Source organism: Aphis gossypii, chromosome 2 (genome assembly GCF_020184175.1).
Source record: "Aphis gossypii isolate Hap1 chromosome 2, ASM2018417v2, whole genome shotgun sequence".
Classification (NCBI taxonomy): Eukaryota; Metazoa; Arthropoda; class Insecta; order Hemiptera; family Aphididae; genus Aphis; species Aphis gossypii.
This window is the reverse complement of record NC_065531.1, coordinates 54,828,116-54,855,154: the sequence shown is the minus strand read 5'-3', so window position 1 is coordinate 54,855,154 and position 27,039 is coordinate 54,828,116. Positions and strand designations below refer to the sequence as shown.

The 27,039-nt window shown below is 25.5% G+C and overlaps 2 protein-coding genes across 5 annotated transcripts in view; one reads left to right on the top strand and one right to left on the bottom strand.

The window, feature by feature from the left end:
• The window catches only part of LOC114129000 (AF4/FMR2 family member lilli), a 142,021-nt gene that overhangs the window by 30,051 nt on the left and 84,931 nt on the right, over positions 1 to 27,039 (top strand). The window lies entirely within an intron of this gene.
• On the bottom strand, positions 8,910 to 26,713 carry LOC114130941 (retinol-binding protein pinta-like). Of its 3 annotated transcripts, none has more exons than XM_050201655.1 (7): positions 26,629 to 26,713; positions 11,085 to 11,248; positions 10,393 to 10,561; positions 9,936 to 10,191; positions 9,603 to 9,713; positions 9,439 to 9,541; positions 8,910 to 9,126 (listed from the first exon to the last, which is right to left on the bottom strand). In XM_050201655.1, coding segments are annotated over exons 1-7 (885 nt in total). In that variant the 5' UTR covers positions 26,631 to 26,713; the 3' UTR covers positions 8,910 to 9,046. The 3 variants fall into 3 exon arrangements, with proteins under 3 accessions (XP_050057612.1, XP_027851846.1, XP_027851845.1); XM_027996045.2 differs by lacking the exon at positions 26,629 to 26,713 and adding an exon at positions 13,819 to 13,985; XM_027996044.2 differs by lacking the exon at positions 26,629 to 26,713 and adding an exon at positions 12,746 to 12,905.

Here is a 27,039-nt window from a genome sequence, read left to right as displayed (position 1 = left end):
TTTTTTCGTTAATATGTTTAAGTTTAAGTAGTTGAAACTCGAGTCGTTATAAAATCTTTCTCTTAGTCAATTTCAACTTATCACGTGGTCTCATGGGGTTCACATTCCACACACTAGGTGTGATAGTAATCAAATTTAAGTAGGTTCAGCATATAAATTTCTTAGTTTGTTGGTTTTTGAATTTATAGTTTGTACATCAACTACTCACATTTGAATATTTTCCTGTAATACTTAGACAGTTTACTTCGGGGCTCGGATAATATGAATCTTTCAACACATTTAATGTTTTATTCACAATATTAATGAAGTCGTTAATTTTTCTATATTACTTTACCAAATCGATTTTTAAAATCCAAGGCTTCTGTGTTCATCATACGTATCCGTTCTTTGTACCTAAACGTGCTCAGTGATGCCACCAATTATACAAAGTTAATCGACCAAATAAATACAATGATGGTAATTGCTAATGAAGAGAATCCATCGTTTCTCATATAATAGTAATACATTATTAAATATTATTAATTATTATATAACGAGTGTTCAATGTTTAACCTTAAAACCATAAAATGTAAATTGTACCATTTAATGTTCTATTTTTATGATTTACAATAAATTAATATTATTACAGTAGGTACATTAATAATCTATAATCTATATAATACAAAATAGCTTATACATCAATTTAGATTTTTAAAAAAATAAATATTTTGAAACTTATAAAAACTGATGATCTACGTTTAATATTTATCTAAAGGTACCATGGATCGTCTATGGATAACAAACTTAAAATATTGTGTAATGATATTTTATAACAAGATTTAAAAGTATAAAAATATTTGTAGACGTATACCTAATAACTTAAAATAATGTTTATCATACTCAAATTAACCAAATATTTTTGAGTACTAAACATTAAGCTTTAAAAATAAAATATTGGAATATCATATAAATTATAAAATGTCCATTAATTTGAGGATTCTATCATCATATAGTTCTTCCGTTCCTATTCCTTCGTTTATTCGTAAGAAATTGTCCTCATAATTTCCAGTTAAATAACTGTTGATTTGATGTGTATGTATGATGTACTAAAAATGAATTGCAGAGCTACTAAAGTATTTCATTTATTGATCGCAACGCGTTTTACTGTTTTGATAGTTTTATTATTGCACTAAATAAATCAAAGTATTTTAATATTGCATTAAATCGTATAGTTTTTTTAACCTAGTTTGTATAATGTTTAAAACACTAAGTAATTTGTGAACCTTTCATTGGTTGATTCAAATAAATGAATACGTGGGTAGCAATTTCGTTTCTAAGATTAAACAGGCGTAGATCTAGAACACATTATACATGGGAGGGAGTGGTGAGGTTGGTATCGTTGATTTTCTATTTAATCAAATACGACTTACGGACGAAAATGCGTTGTTTTGATATTATTCTAATTATTATTAATTTCTTTGGAAATACGAATTTTTGTTTTATCTGTATAATAATGTAATATATATCGTATAAATTAATATTGATTACGCGTGTTCAATATATAGTATACTAATGAGTAATGACCAACTCCTAGCTGGATGTCTTAAGTGAACTGTATGGACATAATGTACAATAAAACGTCATGTGGTTCGGTCCAGTGAATAGACAGGCGTATGGGTGACGCAATGAGAGGTGGAATGCGAGCATTGGAATTGGGACGCAGTGAAAGAGACCGCAGACAATATAATAATATTATATTATAAGAAAACGTATTTTTACAATTACAAGTTACACTCTGTAATACTTATTATACGCATAGTTGCTATTATTTTTTCGTTATAATTAATGAGGATATATAGAGTATATGTATAGAATCTATGCACTGTAATGACTAGTGGGTGGCTATATAGTGTGTATAACACATATAGTTTCACCTGGAAACTTCCGGTGTGTTATATCATTAATGTTAAAATAACTTATATTATTAAAAATTTAATTTGTTTAATTTTTATACACCAAAGATTTCCATTTGATCGATTAAGAAATTGGTACCTACGAGTACAGCATTTTAGTATAATAATAATTATTGATATCTTTCAATATTATTATACTCGTATATGTATGTAGTATGACGATGACTTCTATAAAGTATAAACTTAGTATAAACTCAGTATATGTATACATACACTATACATATACTCGTAATATACATATTATGTATTATGTAGAATTAAATAGGTACCTAGATGTACTAATGTGCGAGACTATATTTATGATGTAAGAATATCGATAAGAATTTATAATTTCTTCATTCGATTTGGTTATGAAATAGAAAAAAAATTATTTACACTCACAAGTAAATATACTATATAGTGAAATTTACATTTTTAATTAAAAAAATTGACATTACATGGTATATTGTTTTTTAAGTTTTCAAACTTTTAGCTTTATTTCAAAGATTTGTGGTACTTAATTAGTATCAATTTATAATTCGTCTAAATATTTTATGCTTTGGAACTACAAAAGTCTTATTACATTTTTATTATGTTGATTAAAAAATACTCAAATACATGGCGATTATAGGTACAAATAATTATCAAATATTTTTTTTAATTTAATTTTTTTGTAATTATTAAGGTAAATGTTTCTTGAACATGCGTAATAAATAAACTTCTTGAATAATAATAAAAAAAAATTATACCAACCTAATCAGCAGTCAATACAATTCTAATTTTTTGCTTAAATTTATAGACAAACGTCATATTCTGATAAACTATAGTATAATATAGTCATGTAATCTGTTACGCATTTCATACTATAAAGTAAAAAAATAATACCCATGCTATAAAAAAAATCATAAACAATTTAATTAAAAAAATACATGTTTGCTTTGTTTGTTATACAATTTTATTATTATATTATTATATTTTAAATTGCCGATATACTGACAAATAGTACTTACAAGACAATGCTCTACACTTTTAAATTTAATACTTATTCATAATTAATTTAATATGATGATTTTAGAAACTTGAAATAATCATTATATTATTATATTAGGTATTATGTTTAATATAAATACTTAATAAAATTCTTAATATATTTTGTTCAATTATAGTTTGGTTGTATTAAAATTATAACACTTTCAAAAATGTGTTGTATTTATTTTTTAGTATTTCAATTGTATTTTTAAGAGCATAATGTTTAAGTAATTTAATTTTATAATGAAAAACTCCAAAATATTCTTACAACCATTGAATTTTTAACTTTAAACCGCGATTTATTAAACACATATATTTGTTGTTATAATGATATCGAGCTTCATCAATAAAAATTATTGTTAGTATTGTATTCTTTAATGTATAAATATTTAAACTTACAAATTAATAAGAACAATTTTAATAATAATTAAAGTTATCCTTAATCGGTGTAAGATAATGCATAATGATTTTTGACTAACATTCTATTCATCTCTATAACAAAAACTTAAATTTGTAAAATGCAGTTAATTTATTTTTTTTGATAGTATTACAATTCATTAAAATCTAATTGTATACGGCAGGTACCTAGAGACACCTATCATACTACTTATACACTATATACTCTTACAATTTGTTTCTACATTATAATACGTGTGTATGTAATAGCAGTGTATAACTACCTACTCGCTGTCTCGCTCGTATTTTTTTTTTTATTTATTTACCAAGAAATAAGCATATACTTCAGCATAAAATAAAAGATAAACTTTAATTCTCGACTTAATATATAATAGTTATATAATTAATGCAATTTTATTGATTCAAACATTTCCGTTTATTTTTAATACAATGATATTAAAATGCACTATAGATATTTTATTGAAGTCTACTTCAAAGTTATGAAAATTAATTTTGTACAAATATTTAATATAATAATACGATAGTAGGTATGATGTGCACAATAAAACCTGTATTAAGATAACAGTAATATAAAGTAAAATAATAAATTATGTTTGGGCGTGCGCGTTCGCGCGTGTGTGCATTTCTACCTGTGTGCAAATAATAACTACACAGAAACGCGCGTGGTTGTCCTTGGGTATGACGTGATGTAGGTCACGCGTGGTCCGCTGGTAAATATTGTATGCTTGGTCATCCCCTACCCTATTTATCAATGATCAAGCAATTCAATTTTTTAATGTAGTGATATTATTAACCTTTATTGGTAATATATGTGTGTGTGTATACACACGCGTATGTCTGTCTGTCTGCAATATAGTATAAAATATGGTATATACATAAAAATATATTAATGTAAATAGAATTTTAGCTAATTATATTCAAATATTAATATGAATACGCTTAACGGTATTTTGAATGAGCTTTTTTCTAGTCTTAATACTAATGGTAGACTAAAAATGTTTTAAGTCGATGAAGCATAAAAACCCTTATAAATACATTTTAATTCTGTCTTTAAGCCATTTAAATTTGAAACTGTAATTTACGTTCTTCGTTACATTTTATGGCTTTACTTCATAAACAACATATTTACAAACACAACTTTTCTTTAAAAACGAAATTACATTTTTTTTCCGTATCGGTTGACGGTTATATACATAATATTATACTAATAATTGTTAATCACATTAGATAGGTATAATTTGATTATATCGCCAAGCGTATTATTTACGATATGTATGTTTTTAAAGAAACTATTATTATATTTAAAGTCATATTATTATTGAAATTAATATTTAACGTAATAAATTAAAATTAATTTTATTAAATATAATTGATTTGAAACTATAAACTTAAATAAAGTTTAAGTCCATTTTTTTTAATAATAATTTTTTCTAGATGTAGGTATTTAATTTATAAGTATATTTATAAATTAATTATAGCTTAAAAACTAATAAATAAACAATACTTGTTGTCAACCTTTAAATTTTTTTTTTTTTTTACCAAATCAATTATTACTGGTAAAAGTTAATTTAAAAATATATATTTTTATCTGGTTTTTGAATATTTGCCAAGTTAGGTTGTTTTCTTCAAGGTAAGAGTTCAGAAGATATCGAACTGGATATATTTGTTACGTTTTATTAAAACTACTATATTTAATGCAATTACATTATTATTAATAGCTAGGTACATTTTAATATCATTTAAATTATGAATACGTCTGTATTTTTAAAAGTGTTAACTCCTAATAATATTTTGCTTAATTATGGTCATTGGTCATTTTTTTTTTTTTTTTAAGGAAAAATTAATAATTTATTTAATAATTATTTCTTTTGATTCAGTGATAAAATATAAATAATGATGTTTGGTATTGTGCATATTTAGATTATATACATTGATAATTTTATAGATTATTAAGATCAAATTGTTTATCTTATTTATTCTTAATAACAAAGAATCTTTTTTAGAAAAATTGTACAATTTATACCAAACTATATTAATTATATACTGTAATCAATTAATCAATCGCATAACTAATCTAATTAGGTACGTTTTTCATATTAAACACAACGATTGAAAGTAGATTATTTTAATATGTGATGAATAATGATGAAGTGACGATGAAATCGGTATATAGAAACTCTACGATTTTGGATTCATTACTAGTATATTATTTATGAATTGAGCTTTATACACAACAAAATATATATAATAAATAAGTGTATAATATACAAGCAGATACAACTTCTATGATTTATCAAAACCGATCTACCTACTACTAAAATTTATCCAACAATTTAATCTATTTGTTTCATAAGAGCAGTAAATATCAAATTAATATATTTAATATATTATGTACTATATAAATGTTGTTTAAAATAAACAATTTAAAAGTAAATATAAAGACGTAGATAAATACACTGTGATACCTAAAATACGACTTATCGAATAATTCCAATACCCACAGTAACAAGGATAAACACGTTAAATGTATATTCTATTTTAATGTGCTGACAATCTCTTTTACATTGGGTGTCTGTACAACATGTAGAACTCATATTGATTCAAATAATAAAAAAAAAAATTAATTTTAAAGTAATACTACTATAATGTGTAAATAAACCACCTTCAATTCGGTTGTCTGAATTATCTACTTTCCGTTAAATCTAGTTATTTTCAATTAATTAATACAGTCTACAGCAATAATAACTAATTTCAATAAAATCGAATTATCATCATAATATTCAAAATTTAAATGATGTCTATTACCTTGTTAAAACGATAAACCTTGTTGTTCTGAAATTATATGGGGCCCCAATATTATGAATATTGAAATATCTCAAACGGTATAAGTATTATGATAAAGGCATTAAGCGATACTATATGATGACTAAATATCGTATTAGAATTTAGAATTATAATATTTTTTGCGAATTATATTGAACAATAAAAGATTTATTTAAAATTGTATATAATTGGATTAATAACAAATAATTTTTGATGTAGTTATAAAATATAAATGAATACCTACCTTAATAGCATTTTTTTTTTTTTTTTGTAAGAAACTTCGACATTTTCTTTTCCAACAGGACCTGGGAAATCAGGATTTAGCAATGGATAGGATGAATAAAAGTAATAAAATAAGAGAGTTAATAACAATATAAATTTCGATAACATTGTAGTAGTTTGAATATTTTGTATCACTTAAATTCAGCATTTTTACAAAACATTAATGTATTTGATTATTATGTGATTATTACTAATAATTATTAATATTTCTTGTGTCAGGAACTCAGAACTGATAGTGTTAGAATTTATTTTATAACATTTAAAAAATAATATTATGTGTAGGCATACAATTAAGTTTAGTATTTACGTTAAATACGTTTACTTATAAATAGTATGTACGAAATTATGATTAGATTTAAATAAATTATTTAAGTGAACTTAATTTTAAATTATTTGCGATTTCTTTGTATCTCTTATTAATTTTACAACAATGTACCTATAACTAATTTAATGTCAAGTGTATTAATATTGAGTACAGGTTGTGCTAAGTTAAGTGTTTTCTATTTTATCTTGAACTTAATTTTCTAGTATAATTGATAATTTAGTAGGTTAAGTTAGATTAGGTAAAATAGTTTATTTTCAAATGTAGGTTGTGAACTTATGAATATTCTATGTAGTAGAAATAAAAAATTGTATTTCAATAAAAGTTTTATTTTTATTTTTATTAACAAATGATTGCAATGCTTTTAGTAATTAATAAATTAATTTCCTATATTAAGAACATAATTATGTAGGTTACATTGAGGTGTATATTTTCAATTTATATAATAATGGTATTATACGTCTTCTGTCTTCGTATTGATATTTATAAACACAATCTTAATTATAATGTTGACAATTTGCTATTCACTATTAACTGTTACTATGTAAGTACTTCCTTGAAACTTTAAAATACATAATTAATCTCGAGACTGAAAGGTATATTTATATTTATGCATAATATGACGTATAGGTGTTCACTGTTATCAGTGATTAGGTAATGATTATAGATTAACGAATAAATTTAAACACCTATATGTATTGAAATTGGAAATATAATCACGAAAAATAACATAATAAATGAAAATTTTAATTTGAGAAATATTAAAACATATAATATATGGTATTTACGAACACATTGTGACTAATTATCTGATTTTACATCTGTTTGAATTACATGTCTTAAGAAATAAGTATAAAAAAGTAGGTCAGCGCATTTCAATGGTGGATGTTTGTCCATCGTCCCTTCGGTCCTAGGATAGTGCAATTTTACTGTATGTATTCGATTTGAATGCAATATGATTGCATTCGATAAAAAACGATTCTGAGCGGACGAAGGGATCTTTTTTATTTAATTTTATTCGTTTCTATGGTGATAAACAAAGCCGTAATTATTTTACACCACATAATCGTGAAGTTGTACATTTTTTCTCCTTTAACCGCTTTTATTTCGAGTATCGTTTCGAAAATCAAAAAATGACCTCTTTAAATTACCAGCTCAAGAACATAACCTTTCAGAAAATATGCTACACTTGTACTTTTGAGCAAATTTAGAGGGAGCAAAAGTGTGTACAGAATAAAAAAGAAATAAACATTATTGTAAAACCAATACATTCCTCGCTCCACTCAGAATCTAAAATATATTACAGTTAAAATAATAATAATTTGAATAGGAATTTTTTTTCACTAGATAAATAATAATTATTTAATACAGAAATAGTTGATTTTTTTAAACATCAAATAACGGATTATTTTGTTTCATATTATAGACATATAGTATTATAATGCATAGTGCATACTATGCTGAGATGTCTTAGTGATGTTATTATAAATTATATGAAAACAACCTTGATAAACTATAATACCTAATCATAATATATTTAAGGCCAAACTTCTAAGTAGATAGGTTAAGATTTCAATATTTGTTTGACCACCATGAAATATTTTACCTATAGAATAAATAAAAGTATAATTATAGTCATTTTTTAATCATATGCAATAAATAAAAAATAACGCTTAAATAATCAGCGTTACCAATAAGGTATTATTACATATTATTACCTATTGAATTATCAATTGCTTTTAGTTAATGTTTGAAATACACTTCATAATAATTGTTCAATCGTAAAAATATATTTTAAATAACTGCTCAATAGTAAAAACACATTACCTATAAATAATACTCGTACGATGACACGTATACTTCCCATGACATAATACCTAGTATATATTATGTAGATATACAGAACATAATATTGAAATAATTATTTATTTATAAACTCTTAATACACTTTATTGTATAATAAAAAAAAATTTTAGTAACCCTTGAAAATTTATTTATTTTTCTACAGACCTTTGAATTTACATAAAAAAACAATATACAAATAAAAAAGATACAATTCATAACTATTCATATTTTTATTTTAATAACTAAACTAATGAATAGTATTATTATTATTTATTTTCATAAAAGTATAACTATTACATATACATATATATATATATATACATTCATTAATCGTAATAATATTAATTACTGATGAGCTTTAAGACGACACATTATTTTCTGAAGATTCAACATTTGTTTATTTGTCCACCACTCTGTGTTTAGTCGAGCACTTTTTGAAATATGGTTGATGGTCGATAACTTTTTGACGCCAAGTTTCTATATAACAGTTTTTGTAATTTTAAACTCTAAATTAAACCACCCAGATAGCTAATCATTGGTACTATAAAGATAATTTTTTTTTAAGACTCTCGCTAGTAGTAAAAAAAAGCTTCAAAGATTTTTAAGTAGCTCTATGTATTACTTCAAAATTATAAAAACAGTAACTAGTAACTTAACGATTTCCTATTCAATATAGCTTTTCTGAATAAGGGGAAAAATTAGTATTTTTAAAATTAAGTATTTCGAAGTAATATCAAATATTAGTTTGGATTTCTTAAATATAATTATTTACATAAAAAAACGTATTACCATGAAGTTCAATTAATGACGGCGATTCGCCTCCATAATCTTTTGGCATATATTTTAATGGTACGTGCTCTAAAAGAGTTTCAAAATGACGATGTACAATCATCTAAAATACAAAACAATTATTCAAAAATCTAATTTGTCGTAAATTATTTTATATAACTCACTCTCTTTCGAATTTTCGCCTTAAGAAGAGGTTTGAACATCGTCATTACTACACTCAGTATGGCTGGTGGATTTATTATGTGTATTTGAGCCACGCGTTCTGGATAAGCTTTCTGTAATTATTTACGCATTAAATAGATTAAATTAATTAATTCTGGACATTATATTCAACCAAAATCTTTGTAACAATAAAAACATGATAATATGTACAAATCATATAATAAAAACATATTTTTATAAACTTTTAATATTGATTTATATTTAAAAAAAAATTGTGTTATTACGAATCTGACATAAGTTCATATTAACTCATATTTTATAATAATACAGCTTACCCAGGCGTATAAGAAAAAACGGCGTAACAGCCCTAATGGATATCTGGCTAAATGACCCAACCGCACAGTTCCCAAGTCGACAACGAGTACAAGTCTTGTATGATCTATTCCTTGGGCGAGATAATAGTCAGCCAAACATGTCAAGTGCATAGCTATACCCACTGGACTGTAATCTGATGCCGCCGTATCTGGACGATGCATATACACTGCTAGTTTTCGACCACCGTCCATTATTGTAGGCACCAAACCCAATAGTCTAAGCAAAAAACTCAAAATATTAAATTCCACTCTTTGCCAATTTCACTAGGACGAGTACTTATCAAATGTTCACTCAATAACTCTCGCATAGTACCTACGCATCATTTACATTGCGTCCGTTTAGCTACAGGCATATGATTTTAGTTTAAACGATAACTTAAAAAATAAAAACCAATGTAGGTATTGAAAACAAACTTACGTCGTGTTATATGCGTTTATCATCTCTTTCTCCGTTTTTGGATCTCGGTTGGTCATTACTTCCGGCAAGATTGTTTTAAGTTGAAAGTATACTGGCATGTTTTCTTTGACTCTTTCTACGTCATTTTTATTCATAACCAAGTAATTCTCCAACCACCAATCCAATTCCACTTAAATAAAAAGTTATTCATATAATATATTAATTATTGTTTTCCTCTAAAAATGTGTTATTTTATTTATTTTTCAAATGTCATTAAAAATATAATTGTGCTGTTTATTTGTTTCAGGTAAGTTACACTCGTATAACACCTTATTTTCTGATGATGCGTTGACTGTCATAAATTATTCGACCGTGAGTTTGTTAATTGTGTATTATATAATATATTAATTATTTTTTATGATAGGTAGGTATATTAATTATTATTAATAGTATACAAATAATAATCATCGCGTGGATGTGCAATATTTTAACTGCTTATTAAGATTATTTGAGGTTCAAAAAATATTGTCAATTAAAAATAATTTTAAAAGACGGTATTACATTATATTAATAGTTGACTTACAGACCCGAATGATCTACGAATGTAATTAAATCTGACAAAACATATAACACTTATGTTAGGTTAATTGCTTTTCACATGTCCCTCCAACCAATCAGGTTAATTATTATTGGAGGTCATGTTAATATCTCACCTCCATCCAACGTGTTTGGTAGGTTAGGCTGGTCGCGAAGCCACTGAATGAGCTCGCCGACATCCCGGCGTATTGACTCGTCAGTCATGCCCAACAGGCGTCTAGTTGCTGCAACATCATCAGGCAGTGGACCCTTTGGCCGCCCGTAAACGTGATCTAACGTCCTATAATACAATAATATGAATAGCTTGATTTATAAAAATTTAATTTTAAACGAATTAAAATTATTATTCAAATGAATTTTCTCGTTCCACGTTCAATTGCAGTGGGTAAACGAGTTAATTCGAGTAAACATTCCCATAATGGAGTATGTATTTAATTTGAAACAATGTTTACATTTTTTTTATATAGGTAGGTATACTTATTTTAAATGTATAAATCGATTTCAAACTAAAAATTACATTTTTATTTCTCCCAAATGTTTATCTATATGGATATTATACATTTATTATATTATATATAATATGTTGTATTATTCTTCAAACTATTTTTATATAATATATTCAATACATTATATCAATACGCATTAGATAACAGCTTCCTTATGTACTACTATTATATACAATATACACCCTCCTATATTCATGAATAAATCTACTTATCACCAAGTGCAAAACCTTTTTGGAACACATATGTGATATATATATATATAATATTAGATATCATTCATGATACCGACCGGTTGCTAAGACCACTTTCTCTCCAGGGGACATCGGTTCGATTACGAAACATTGCACGTTTTGTCGGTCAAATAAACGCACGTTCTCTTAGACAAAATGTATTTACTGCAGCACTGTTATAAATTATAATGCAACATCTTGCGTATGTTCCTATATTATTATCATAATTTTGTTTAAAACTTTATTATTATAATTATATATAATAGATATTTGTGAAGGTGGGTATTAACGTTTAACTAACGAACACATAATAACATATAATTCGATACTAATAAAGTGATCGTTTTGTATAATATAATTACAATAGTTATAGAAAAGATCGCAAATCAAAAATATATGTAAAGGCGTAATGATGTGTATATGAATTTCAAATGACAAAATAATAAACAAAAAAATAAATAATTCTACTTATGTTATCAATTTTCAATAGGTGCTTGCCTACTTTTCAATAAATTAATTGTGATTTAATTTATTTTAAAACATTATTGAGGAAAATATGTTGAGAAATAATTATATATGAATGAACAGTCACTTATCTATTGGATTTAAATGTCATTTTAAAATTTCAAATTCTGAGAAATATTTTTAATAGAACCATTTCTCGTGATATCTTAACGACGACGTTATCATTGTTTACTTAGATACACTGACGTCATATCGATCATTCGTCCCGTTCGCCAAATACTTTCCAATATAATGATTTCTATTCAATAATAAATGGGAAAAATGTAAATACATTATTAGAGCAAATACACGACATCTATATGAAATAATATACACGAACCTATGCCACCGAGTATCGGGTATAAAATAATCAAATGTTTATAGCGCATAAGACACATTAATGGACATAAAAAATAAAAATGCACTGTCATAACAAATATAAAACAAAAATAAATTCTCATCAGCTTATCACATATTATACTAAAACAACATATTATTATGTATGTGTGGGTTTGTTTGTTTAATTGATTCACTCACCTGGTCATCTCGATGTACTCGGCTCGTGCTATGTTCGCGAACTGAGTGTATACGCATGATTTTTTTTCACATAATTTACTATATAACCAAGGCGTTTACGGTTTCAAAAAACTGGATATTACTAAACAACTACTATTTATAAAACGTGATCATTATGTGAGGGGGGTCCCGTGGAATAGAGGGGATTAGTGCTGAAGATCGTTGCGGCAGTCTGATTTCTATGCGAATGTATATGCGTGTAATACGCCACATTAAAATGTCACGAATACACGCTTAAATTACCTTGAGACCGGTTCTGCGTGGTTTGCATAGGACAAAAAGGTCAGGGACCTTATAATCAACCTACATTGTCAAAAGCTCAATAGTTCCAGAAAAAAAATTGATGCTAAGTACTTATATAAATACTAGTTAGTAGTTAGGTATTAGTGTATTACATGTTATAGTTATTGTTATTTATTATACCGTAAACCACGCTAAAAAGATTAATTTGCACGAAGACCGCACTAGAAAATAAATACATACTTATTTCAAAAAGTGATAAGACAATTGCTATTATAATAAATTATATGAGAATCCTTGAACGCGTAAATACATTATAACTTATTCAGAAATCCTTATTACTTTTACCTGGCCAAAAAATAAATTACAAATCTCATTTATATTTTTTTCTTCTGTTCTTATATATATTTCAAGTTGCTTACAAATATAATTAGAACTTTGGAAGCCCATTAATTAAAATTATGACGTTTTTAATGCTCTCATTACTATAACATAAACTGCAGCAGTACAATTATACATTTATATATTTTGAGAATTGTCTTGTACGAAATATAATTAGGTAATATACAAATATTTAATAAAAATGCAATAAGAATAAAAAGAATATATAATTAAAAAAGTGTAAAATATTTTGCGGTGTTTGTTATATATTTGCTTGTCTTAAATACAAGACTCCGGATACCAAATGTTATGTATTTTAAATTTTTTATTGAACAATTGTGTTTACTTAGTGAAGTAAGTGTTTATAGTAAACTAAACGTGGTTTTGATTAAAAATAATAGATTTGTACTTACATTGAACGAATTGTCGCCAACTTACAGAACTGAAAACTGGTTTGGTTCGAAGTATTGAGCGAGTAAGCAACGGTAGTGTATCATTTGTTTTTGTCTCAGTAAGAACAGACACGAATTAATAAATGTAAAGCTTCGGTGTCCTCTTTACAGTTGGACACAATCGAATGAACATTGTAATCGCATGAAATGCCCAGTGGTTCATAAAAAGTAGTGCATAAGTATTGAGTATATATAATGAATTTTTCCACTCTGTTTATTCCCCCTTAAATAAAATAAAAACTGTTTTATTTTTAGCCCAAGTGGGATATAATTTAGTAACAATTACTAACCAAATTTTAAAAACATTTGCTCAATTTTTTTTTTTTAACAAAACTAATTTAATGTTTATAAACAATAATGAACACATTTTATCGAATATAATATTATCTTAATGTGAATATGATTTTTTTTTCGTATGAAATATATACTGCGATGTCATTCGAGACCTGAGAACGTTACATAATCAAATCGTGAATACCGTATCTAGTAATATAGAAGAGCAATTTATCATACATTTATTTTAATATTGAAAAATAGATTTTATAAAAAAACACATAAATAAAATATATTTTAAAATAATCATATAAATAAAACCTTAAATATTATTACAAACCAAATATCTTTATTTTAATAAACTTATCTACTTGTTTATTTAAACCACAATTTTATTAAAAATTAAAATTATCATAAAAAATTATACTATTTAAAAATAAATATTTTAGACCAAAAATATTTATATGTATATATATATAAATTTTTGAACCCCTGATATTACAAATTAATATAATCGCATAATATTTACATTAAATTAATTTTGTATTGCCTGTATTGGAGTAAGTAAAATATTATTCGTAGAAATTGATCGACCTCAAGGTAGTAGTTTATTTAACTATACACGTGTTACTAATTAATATTAAAAAGGAAATTACAATAACTTTAGACCAACGTTTTTCAATGTATATTGTATACTAATATAAGTTTGTCATAAAACTGTTAAAATATATTATGAAAATGTTGATTAAAAATTATATTATGTTATTTTAATTATTGTTTTATATTTTTATAAAAATAGTATAATTATAAAGAATTATTCATATAATTTATTCAATTTTAGGCGGAGGAAATGTTTTACAATTACTTATCATGTTTCGTGTTTGTATTAGTTAACTTGGAAAATATTTTTTGAGGGCAGAATAAAAATCTTAACAAATTTGCTTAAGTGGACCAAGCACGTCTTGGTTTTAAATTTATTGAATACCGGTTGTTCTTTATAGAGATTATTTATCAAACTCCCATATTTTTCACAATTTTACGTTTTTTTTTTATACCTGAAACATTAATTGTTGATATTAAATATTAACAATATTTTTTTCTACATTTAATATTATTGTATCGTTAAATTAATACAATTATAATATTTGTAAAAAGTATATTGATTTTAAATTTAAAACGATTATAGGTTAAAAACTACCAATAAGTCATACCCTTAAACATTTGTTTTGTATAGCTATCATTACTATTTCCTAAAATGTATTTTTATGCTTTTAATGTATTACAACGATTCGAAATTCAATTTGAATAATTAAATTTGTCAAACGGGAGCTTAAAACGTTTGTGTTTTTTTTTTTTTACTTTTCTACTCACTTAGACAATGTAATTTATAAACAAATTTTTTAATGAACTTTTTTTTTTGAAATTCATCAAAATATCCACAGTACATATTATAAGCTTGATTGTCTTGATGTAGGGAGTTACCAAAATATATTAGAGTAGAATTTAGTCATCACCAACCAGTTTATATTAACTATTCATATAGGTACACAGATACGTAGTCTCAGTGTCATTTATAATTTGATTATACAAAATACAAAACAACGTTATCGATTATACAATCTAATCGTGTACAAAATATACTGTTACTTGTTATTGAATTTATTACCGATGTCAAAGCATAATAAGTAACGTCATCGCGCAATGTTAACCATTATGTTGATACTGTTTTGTATTAGCGTACGTTTAATTGATTCTCTAGTAGTAAAAATGTAAAATATATTTCACGTACTGCAGTTGTTATTAGTACCTACGTTCATATAGCCATTTAGACCCATTCGTAATAAAATGTTTTTATCAAAATTATATTAATTTATGTACGCGTTTGGGTTATAATTAGAACACCGTGCGTTTTAATTAGCAACGTACGCATTTTTATTGACATCAAAGATTGATAAGTGATTTAGTGATAACCAAAAAAAAAAAAAACAACAAAAAAACGCAGTCTCAACAATTTATACGCAATATCATAACACAATAATCGCGTTTCGTATTCCTATACGTGTGCAACCCGTTAACGCGTGAGCGGCAGCTAAAGTCGAGTTTAAGTCGGTTTAAGTACATAACATTACACTTATTACGTTATCTTGTCAACGCGAATCGTCATCGCCAGCAATTGTTAGGTCGCATCATACACAATATTGATGGTCACGGTGACAAGCTCAAGCCATATATTAAGATGCGCCTTAATTGTACGGCCTGCAGCAACGTAAATACTCGTGTGAAATGTTGTCGAAAACATCGATTGTCCCGGGAGTCGTGTTACCAGCCGAAGGCTATGAAATATCCGGACGGCGGCGCGAATCTTTTGCGAGTGAAAGGCGGAATCACTAAAGTTGTCGGTCGTAATTCGCAGCAGCGAAATAGAAAGCTACCACCACCGCCGTTTTTGTTTGTCTCGTATGGTTTTTTTATACATCCGGTAAAACTATAATTTGCTCGGATGTCCGTTCCCAAAGTCGCGTTAAAATGAATGAATTCAGTGGAAAATGGTGGCGTACAGAGTGACTGGAGGACAAGATGAATGAGATGTTGTTACACGACAACGGTGGCGACAAAAGATGTGTAAGCGGCTCTACTAAATATTTCTTGTTCTTGTGTTATCAATTATAATATATTTTTATATTTAATGAATGTTCAATAATCATTTTATCGTCAACGACTGCCAATTATTATTTATAATATTACATATTTCACTGTGTCCGATTTATTTGATTATTCATGAATTGAAAAAAACCATATTATTATTATTCGTCTATAAGGATCCAGTCGGCCTATTCTAAATATTCATGATTTTCCTATGCCTTTAAACCTACACAAAATTCCATTCAAAACGCCACGAGTTCAAATATTGATAAAATTCATCTTTAACACGAAAACTATACAAACTATTTTATGCCTAAAAATGTATTATATTTGTTATTATTAATTTTATAAACTATTCACGCAGATATATTTAACTTTAATTTGATCAGTTATTAATCAACAATCATTGTTTAAATTACTTTAATGCTCCACCATTATTTACCTATTGAAAATATTTTAATCAAGAATGAATGATTATAACAAGATATATAATATATTAGTATATTATATAGATAATATATACTCATATAATAGAAATAGCAGTAATTTATAGTTTTTTAAAGTGAATGTAATATTATATTCTACAGAGTCTCTGCTGATAATATTTGTTACGAAATGGTGATATATTAATGTTGTTTCTTCATACTGCAAAATGCAAATAGGTACCTACAATTATATATATATACAATATACCTATATATATTAAATAAAAAGTGCAATAATTTTTGTTTATATAATTTCTAAAATACAGCTTATATTTTCACTTATTAACTACATTTTATTGACAATTACTTTTATTTTGTATTTAAATATTTAATAATTTTAATATATGATTATCATATCTTAATAATAATATATACATAACATATGTATTTTATAAACAAGTATTAGGTAACCATGTTATAGAATTTATAGATTAATTATATAGATAATAACTAACTTAATAGTTGAGTCTCAGAGGGGGAGTATATTTGAAAAAACATCTTTTATTCTATAGTTATTTTTATGTATACATATAGAATAAATTATTTATTGATTTTAGTGACTTCACCATTTGACTTAGTGTAAATAAATATTGTTCATTATTTATGTGCTATTTACCTCTATACCCGAATTACTTTGCCGGGAACTATATTGCATGTAAAATATATTATGTAGGTACCTATAGTTGTATAATCGTGTCAGTTATATACTTATTATACCTATATAGATATAGGTGAAAATAAAGTCGCGGTTTTCTCGAATATAGCTTAAAGTTAACAACTACATTTTTTCCATCACGTTTCACTAACGTTTTTACTCTACTCTTTACAGAAGTAAGAGAAGATACTCGCTTAAATATTTACTGAAAGTGTACACAACAATACAACATAAACGAAAGATACAACGCACGTTATTTTGATAACATGACCTTCATTCTTTTCGGGGGAGTTAGTTATGCAGGGTGTGTGAAAATGTGAAATTATGTTTAGTGGTTTATGTTTACTATATAGTTGTATGTGTATTATGTGATATATACTATTGATACCGCAATATTGCAGCAGCATGAACTACGAATATATTGTAATGAGATTGAAACATGCACTTCGAATGAAATTGAGATCACGTACAGTGATATAATAATACGATCAGAGAGATCAGAAAATGTTTATTGAACACCGCCGAGAACAATCTATTCTCTATTCTATACGTAACTGCATATTAAATATCGTTACATATTGTGTTAGTATACCTACTATCCATACAAATTCGAACCAAAAAATGTTTACTCGATAGTGTAGGTTATATATTAATCAAGAGTTTCAACCTTGTTGTGGCATTGGTGATAAATAGATTCTTAATTGTTTTTAGTTATATAGTGGTAGGTAGTTGATCGAAAAATGTAGGTATGTTGCGGTCGTATTCGTTTAACAACCATTTAAAAAGTTACAGCTGTTTACTTTGTACATATACTAATAAGCCTCATCCCTCCTATCATTATAAAGTTAATCCTGTTCCGTTTTATCCTATATTAATTGATAATCAATTTCGATTAGTGTATAATGTTTGTTAAGCTTTAAAATTTCCACGTTATACTAACGATAAAAAAATAGTTTCTGTACCGAAATAAAGCATATGAATAAAAAATATACTTATTAGAAGCAAAAATGTATGTCAACAAAATATTTTAAAGGATTAGGTATTTTTAAATGCCAGACTTCAGAATACTATTTTAATGAATATTGAATTTATGTACAGTTTTCAAAATATGTATAAAATATGTTATACGCAAAAAAATATCAACTTTTTACAAATTGTATTTTTTACAATTTTTTTGGGTAAAATTATTTTAACAATTCTATTATTTGCTAAGGAAATTCACATGATATTCTGATAGCAATATATGGTCGAGGATGATAGATTACTTTACAAGTTCACGGTCGTCCTTGTTGGTTTTTAACTGGTTCAACGAATAGTTAAATAGCTCTATCGGGTTTGGCCACCACTGGGCGGCCTAAATATCCCCACTATATACATGTAATGTATCCGACATTGACCCGATGGACTCTCCGAACTCTGAAGTATTGTTAAAAATATATAAGTACATAATATATAAACCATAATATTGAATATATATATATATACAAGCAGGCCACTGCAAGTGTCTACAGCGTGTACCGAGTTGGTGGCTTAACGCTGCATAGTCTTGTTTTGGGGTCATCATCTTTTCCACAACTAATCGGTCAAAAACACATAATCAGCTGAAGCTTATGCGTTTTGGTCAATGGTTATCAGTTATCACTTTATCACCATATTACCTAAATGTGTTGTACTGTTGTATGTAGGAATTATTTATATATATATATCAAATACAATATAATTGCATCTATATAAATTATAATATTAGTAATTGAGTTCACGTTTTTTCTTTTAATTAATCCTTTAATTTTTTCAAGTTTTGTATAATATATTTAAATAATAACTAAAAATAAATCCCACAAATAGCAATGAATATTAATGAACATAATATTAAAATTAATTAAAAGTTTACTATTTGGATTACAAAAATATGAATATAAATAAAATACTTAGTTGTAAGCAATATGTCCATAATATCAAATATACATAACATTATAATGTAAATATGTAATACATATTATATAATATATAATAATATATAATTTATTATAGATAGACTGGTACACTTTTCATTCAAACTTAAATATTCAAACGACGTTATAACTTATAACGATATAATTCAGACTATTTTAAATAAAAATAAACTTTATTTATAACTCACTCAGTCATTTTATATAATGTAAGATTAAATTTGGAATGTTGACTAATTTTATTTATTGTTAAATATTTTGAAAGAAGGGATAATTTCTGAACTATAATGTCTATAATAAATATAATTTGTATTTACGTATTGAATTATATAGGTTAGTATTTAACCAATACTTCTTGTATATCTTTATATTGTATAATATTTTATTATAATATTATTAAGTCAGTTTGGATTAAGGTATTTTTGCCCCGTGCAGTTATTAAATTATTGATTAAATATTATTATTTTTCTAAAAGCTAAAAAACGCTATTTAGTTTTTAACTTTTAACGTTTCAGATTATATGTGGTACGTGTGCTTAATATTATTGTTAATACATTTAAAGACGTGCCACGGTAAACTATAAAAATATTTGTGTTTGTGAATATTGTTACACATTATTTTTTTTTATTGTTACAGCTTATAAACGTTATATTTACACGTATACCAACGTATAAAAGTTTTAGAATCTCCATCATAATATTGAAACTATAGATGCCTTTTTTTTACAGAATGTCTGTAATCCTATAGGTAGCTAATATTTTAGTAAATATAATTTAATTGTTTAAAAAATAACAATTACTATAGAAAGTATACATATGTATATGATGTCGAATTAATAAGTGTCTACGCTAATTATTTCAAAAAACGTATTCTATTTTGAAAAAACAAAATCATGAAAATCAAAAAAAAATGATTTCTTTAATGTATTGATTATTTTAATTAATATAACTAATAACCAATAAGACTCGATTTCCAAAATATAAAGATGCTCTATGGAACCTTTTAGCCACTCTCAATCCTTCAATACAAAAAATTTTTTATAAAAAAAATAAAACAAACTGTTTATTTTAAATATTATTGATGCAAAAACCATTATACTTCTTCTTAGCTCAAAATTTAATTTAATGTTTATTGATAATTTTTAATTTTTGTTTCAGGTAAGTGTTACGTGATGTTAAAATAACACCTTGCATTATACATTGATACAAAAATTCCTAATAAAATACTTAATATAAGCAAAAAGAGATTATGGTATGTAATAATTTTATTGTTTATTAGTATTAATTTACATGATTTGTAGTCAAGTTATCGATTTATATTTTGTTTGAAATAATAATAATAATAATTCCGATAAAAGTTAAGTTATTAAATAGGTGTGATAATGTAATATATTCTAAAGTATTTACATTAATTTAGTAAGTAATAACGAATGATGGTATTACATTAATGTAAATTGTAAAACCATTAGTATCAACTAAATTTAATTGGATTCGTGTTCATTTTTAAATCATTATGTTATACTTTTGTTAAGATATTAAGCAATTTTACTACAGATACTATAGTATGTTTGATTTACTACCTATAACCTTTATGTGAACTATGAATTATGATTCCTTAATCCTTATTAATTATAACCAATATAAAGCACTTAGAGTTTCATTATTTTATCTAATAATATTGAAAAAAATACTATAAGATAAGTCTATCAATAACATTGGTAATTTACAAAAAATAAAATAGGTATTAAATAATACTTAAATACCCATAAAATATTTTTAGTACACACTGTAATAACGTAATAAATTAGCATAGAGCAGAGTACAGTCAATAGACAGAAACAGAAGTATATCGATAGGTATAGTAGATTATTTCAATTTAAAAACGTATTCATGCGTTTCAAAAAAATTAACTACAGAATGTTACTTCATTTATTTAAAAACAACGCAATTTATTTTTATTGTATTATGGTTTATTTTCGTATAAACTTAAACTTATTGTCTCTTTAAATAATACGAGAAGCATATTACATTTTCAATTTATTCAGTCAGGATTTATCTAATTATATTAGCATAAAAGCTTAATCAATGTAATTTATTATTTTGATTACTTATCAGTATTTATATAATATATATATATATATATGCTTATTATTTATGCAAATTTACGTGCACATATTTTTTATAAAATCATTGTATTTTTTTTTTAAGCCATTAAAAAACTATATCCCCAAGTACCGATTACATTGTTATAATATACACTACACATCGTTCGGTTTTTTCGTTTTCTATTAATTTCGTTGTTAATTATATTATTAATTATTATTTATCGGATGTAACGCAGTATGACGCGTGGGCTATATTTTGGTGTTTTAGGTTCGGTTTTGTTAATAGGTATTTTGATTAATCGTATATCCGTTTAAATTATAAACGAGGTCTTTGCGGTTTACCACGCAGGGATGTCTCAAAAAGCTGACATTCGATACAAAACCGCATATTATGACCATTAAAATATTTCCTCTATAATACTCGCCGGGCAGTTGTAAAAGTCACAAACTCGAATTCCTATTAAAACATATTATTATTATTATTATTATTATTATTATTACCAGCCGGGTCACACAGCGATAAAACCGCATTAATAAGATAACAGTAAAGTAAAAATATGTATACATTCGTATCGTGTATGCGTATATAATATAATGAACGTGTGTGCGAGTGTCCGCCGTCCTTGGGTTAGACGTGTTGTAGGTCGCGCGCGCCTGTGCGATAGGTGCGGCCGACGGCGGCGGCAACGCGCCGGTCATAATATATATATATATGTATGCTCATATATACACACACACACATATATAGATATAATATACAGGACGAGGAGAACGACGCCACGGGCAATGTCTTCTTGATTGGAAAACTTTGTCGGGAATTGGAATTTATGAAGATGGTCGTATAGATTTATTAGTTCACCAAGTTTTGAGTCATCGGGTCTAATTTGTTTTGTCCTCTATACCCGAGTCGACAAATATAATATAATATAATATAGAGATACCTACACGAACAGTATATTATACGTTTATATTATGATATAATCAGACGAAATGGACCCAATGTCCTAATGGAAATGTGCGCGACATGTCGCGATACGCACCGAGATATAACACCGTCACATATTATATTGCACGTAGTTTATATTAAATGTTAGTCCTGCGCGTACAATACGATGCGGTTCTGCGGTACGCGGTTTATTTTTTTATTTTATTTCGATATATTATATAGGACACTATATTGGTAGGTATTTGTTTTTCGTACTACGCCCAAATATCGTAAACGAATATATATTGTGTGTGTGTGTGATACGTGACATAGATCAAATATGTTTAACCTATTGTGTCTGTGCGTAATGACTGCAGTGATGGTTATATAACGTCATATAGTGCATCGAGACGTAATTATTATTATGTTTTTCGTCCTATGAATCGAAATATTATAACATTTTATTGAATTATCTATGACCGAAACAATTTATCTTACACATTATGTAAATAACCCTGTTTGTTTAATGGTTTAAGAATAATATTTGTGTTCGGTGTTATACCGTTATATAATATTAGACGTTTTAACTCATAAATAATAATAATGGTATATACTGCACATACATATTTTAATGTTATTATTTATTGGTTTACTCTTGATAACATATTTTTATGATTTTGTTTTAATTTATTTTAAAATCAATTATTATAAAAAAAAATAAAAAAAAACCTTAAGTAAATAAATACTGAAATATCTATTATTATATTTTCCAATTTATCATTACGAATATTATATCTTTACAGGTTATGAAAATTTTCTAGATTTTCTAAAATATAATTTATAAAATCGTATATACCTACGTAATAAAGATATATGATGCTCGTCAATCAGACAGTCTAAATCTAAAAACATTGCAAGTCTAAAATTTATTAAAATATATATTAGTTAGAAATCATATTACTTTTGCACAATTATTTAAACAAAATAAATCATATATTCTGTATATGTGCTTTATAACTTAGTTCTTTTTAATGGCGTTACATTGTTTTCTATACACGAAAAGTGTATACGTATATAAATTATGTTATATCAGTAACGTTAAGTAATATCGCTCTTATACATCAATATTTATCATTGTTCAACGATAGTATTTTATTTACCTCATTCTGTGCAATATAAAAGTGATTTTATCGATACGGCAACCTAAAGGTATTTAAGCACAAATTACGGTCGAGAAGGCGTGACCACATCTCACCATACACGGGAGGTCTAGTTACGTTGCCAGTTTTTTGTTTTATTTTAATTTTTTTTTTTTTTTAGGTCAGTAGGATACTATACACATTAAAAATAATTCTTATTTTATTTGATACACACAGAAACAAGTATAGATATATAATATGTTACACATACATCTTTCCTATTTTGATCCATAATACAATATTTGTAACCAAAATACTTTTATAACACTATAATCAACACTAGACTTAATACTCTACCCAGATTTTCATATAGCCATAAAGTTTTTTAAAAGATGATAAACTAGTTATATTAAAATAAGTAGATTAGCTGTAAATTAATTTTAGTTTTCTATTATTTATATAAAAAAGTTTTTTTTATAAATTACCTACACTAATAGGCAATAGCCCTTCAAATATGACATTTTATAAGATATTTTTAACGCATCATTTACGTATACCACAATTATTAACTCATATATTAAAGTTCAAATAAAGAATAGTTGTATATATTTTATAAGATATGGTTTAATGTATTTACTATTATACCTAGTATAATATTATCATATTAATTTACACACATTTTTTGTCAAAAAAAATGTTATAAAAATTAAATAAGATAAAGCATATTTATATGCATATTCAAATACACTTGTAATTCAGCATTTTGTAATAAATTCCTATTACTAAATATTATTATTATTAAACCATGAAGAATTGTTTTTTTTTACTTTCATAACGATGAAATGAAATCGATAACTTCAATACTATAATCGTATCTTATTATCAGTAGTGTAAATTCAATACCCCTATACATGCATTAAATAACTATTATTATATGAATTAATTTTCTATACGCATAAGTAAGGGTTGACAATCAGTTTTTAAGTTATTGTGTACATATCCTTCATTCATATTAAGAAAACTGGCAGTAAACAATAAAGTTAAACCATTTTCAACTTGTGAGAAAATATTAAGAATCATGTTCAACTTACGTACAACTTTTATGTACTACCTATGTATCTTACACATTGTATAATATATCCATTACCCAAAGCCAGATTAACATAGGTGAAAAAAAATGCTTTTATTCCAGGGTGGCATATTCATATAAGTATTATAGCCTTTAGCCTATTGGAATATGAAGTATATTATGTTGTCTTAAATTTTAATAGGTAGCTCCTTATTGATAAGGAGTACCGAATTTCTTTAGGGCGGTTCAGATCCTTGATCTGGCTCTGTACATACCTACTTAAGTATTTATTATACAAACCTAATATTATGTAATACAAATATTATCTTTTAAATTAAAAAGTCTATAAATATTTTTACTTTTTCTATAACGACTAAAATATTAAATGTCAAACACGCAGGGTACTTTAAAAGTTTAAAAAGTTTACATTTTGTCGATGATTTTGAGTAATAAAATAAGAAGTTATAATTTTTATTTATATACTCGACCCATTTTTTTTTTGTTTTTTGTACTTAGGTTTTAAATAAAAGTAATACATATGCATAAATATAGCAAGGCAAATTCAGTTAATTAGACAATTTATATAATATTATTTATTAATTATAATTGGTCAATAAATTTAAATTCTTTTTTTGTAATAATTCCGACTAACATTATGCAATGGTAAATATTTTTTGTAGTACCTATAGTTGTTATTTAGTAAGACGTTTATTGAAGCATGCTTCAACTTTAATTAAATGTTATATCAATGAAATATGGTCCCAATTTAAAAAAAAAACCCACCACATATTATTTTTATATTACATTTAATAATCTATAGAAAACTTCAAGGATTAATTGTATTTGTTTTTTCTCTCATTCGGTAACTACATAATAAAGTAATGTGTGTATTTTATCAATAAATTAATTGTATACAGAGTATTATTAACACGCAATACCTTTGATAAAAATAATAAAATATAATAGGTATAATAGGTATATACTTAAACACTATTTAACCACTTCAACGTAGACACCAAAAAAACTTACTCGTAACAATTTATAAGACCTCTTTTTTTATTGTATATGAAATTCAGTTAGTAATTTAATTATTTAAAATTTAAATAGTAGTAGACAAATCAAATACAGGTAGGTAAATTAAATCATTTGCTTATTAGGTTAATTAATTACTTATTAATGATACATCAACATCGCTTCGGTTTTTTGTGCAATATAATCGATAATATTAATTATTGATATCCTTTTGTATAGGAATTAACTTATAAAAATATATCGCGTGTTAATTATTGTATAATAATTGTAGTTCCTACTAAAATTCGATATAAATTATTTCAATATATAATACGTAAGTATCATATTACCAATTTAATTAATAATTACGTTCGGACTTATGTATAAAGTTTACTTTTTAGTTAGGTTTAACTAAGCATGTTTAAATTTTAATTTTCTAAACACAAGCATAATGTAGATATTATAATCTTTTCAGTTTTAAAACTATTTTCGATAATATTTTTAAATGTTGTACTTACATTTTTAGCGTAGAAATCAAGCCACTATATCATAAACGGATCGTAATATGAACACTGAATAACTATAATCAGTTGATGTTTTCGTCTTACTATCGTAGTAAAGGCATATACAAAAATAATCAAGATGTACGGTTTATGAAGGGCATTAGGTGTGAGATTTGAAACTATTATAACAATTAAGTGCAGAATAAAGTGGTTCTTAAAGTCCGCCTTTTTTCGAGAATCTATATATGTATTATAATATTGTGCATTAATTTTAAAATACACAAAAACGACTGGTTCTAAGTATGCAATTATATTTTTTTCATTAATCACGTCTATGTCTATTATTAATTATTACCTTGGAATACGGAAAATGACAATCGCTAATAGTAAGCAATTATTATATCATGTAGTCTTTTGTAGGACTAA

Coding starts and splice junctions, on each gene's coding strand:
- LOC114130941 (XM_027996044.2), bottom strand. Junction 10,562..11,084: donor ACCAAACACGTTGGATGGAG/GTGAGATATTAA, acceptor TTTTTATTTAAG/TGGAATTGGATTGGTGGTTG. Junction 9,714..9,935: donor GTTTTTTCTTATACGCCTGG/GTAAGCTGTATT, acceptor AAATAATTACAG/AAAGCTTATCCAGAACGCGT.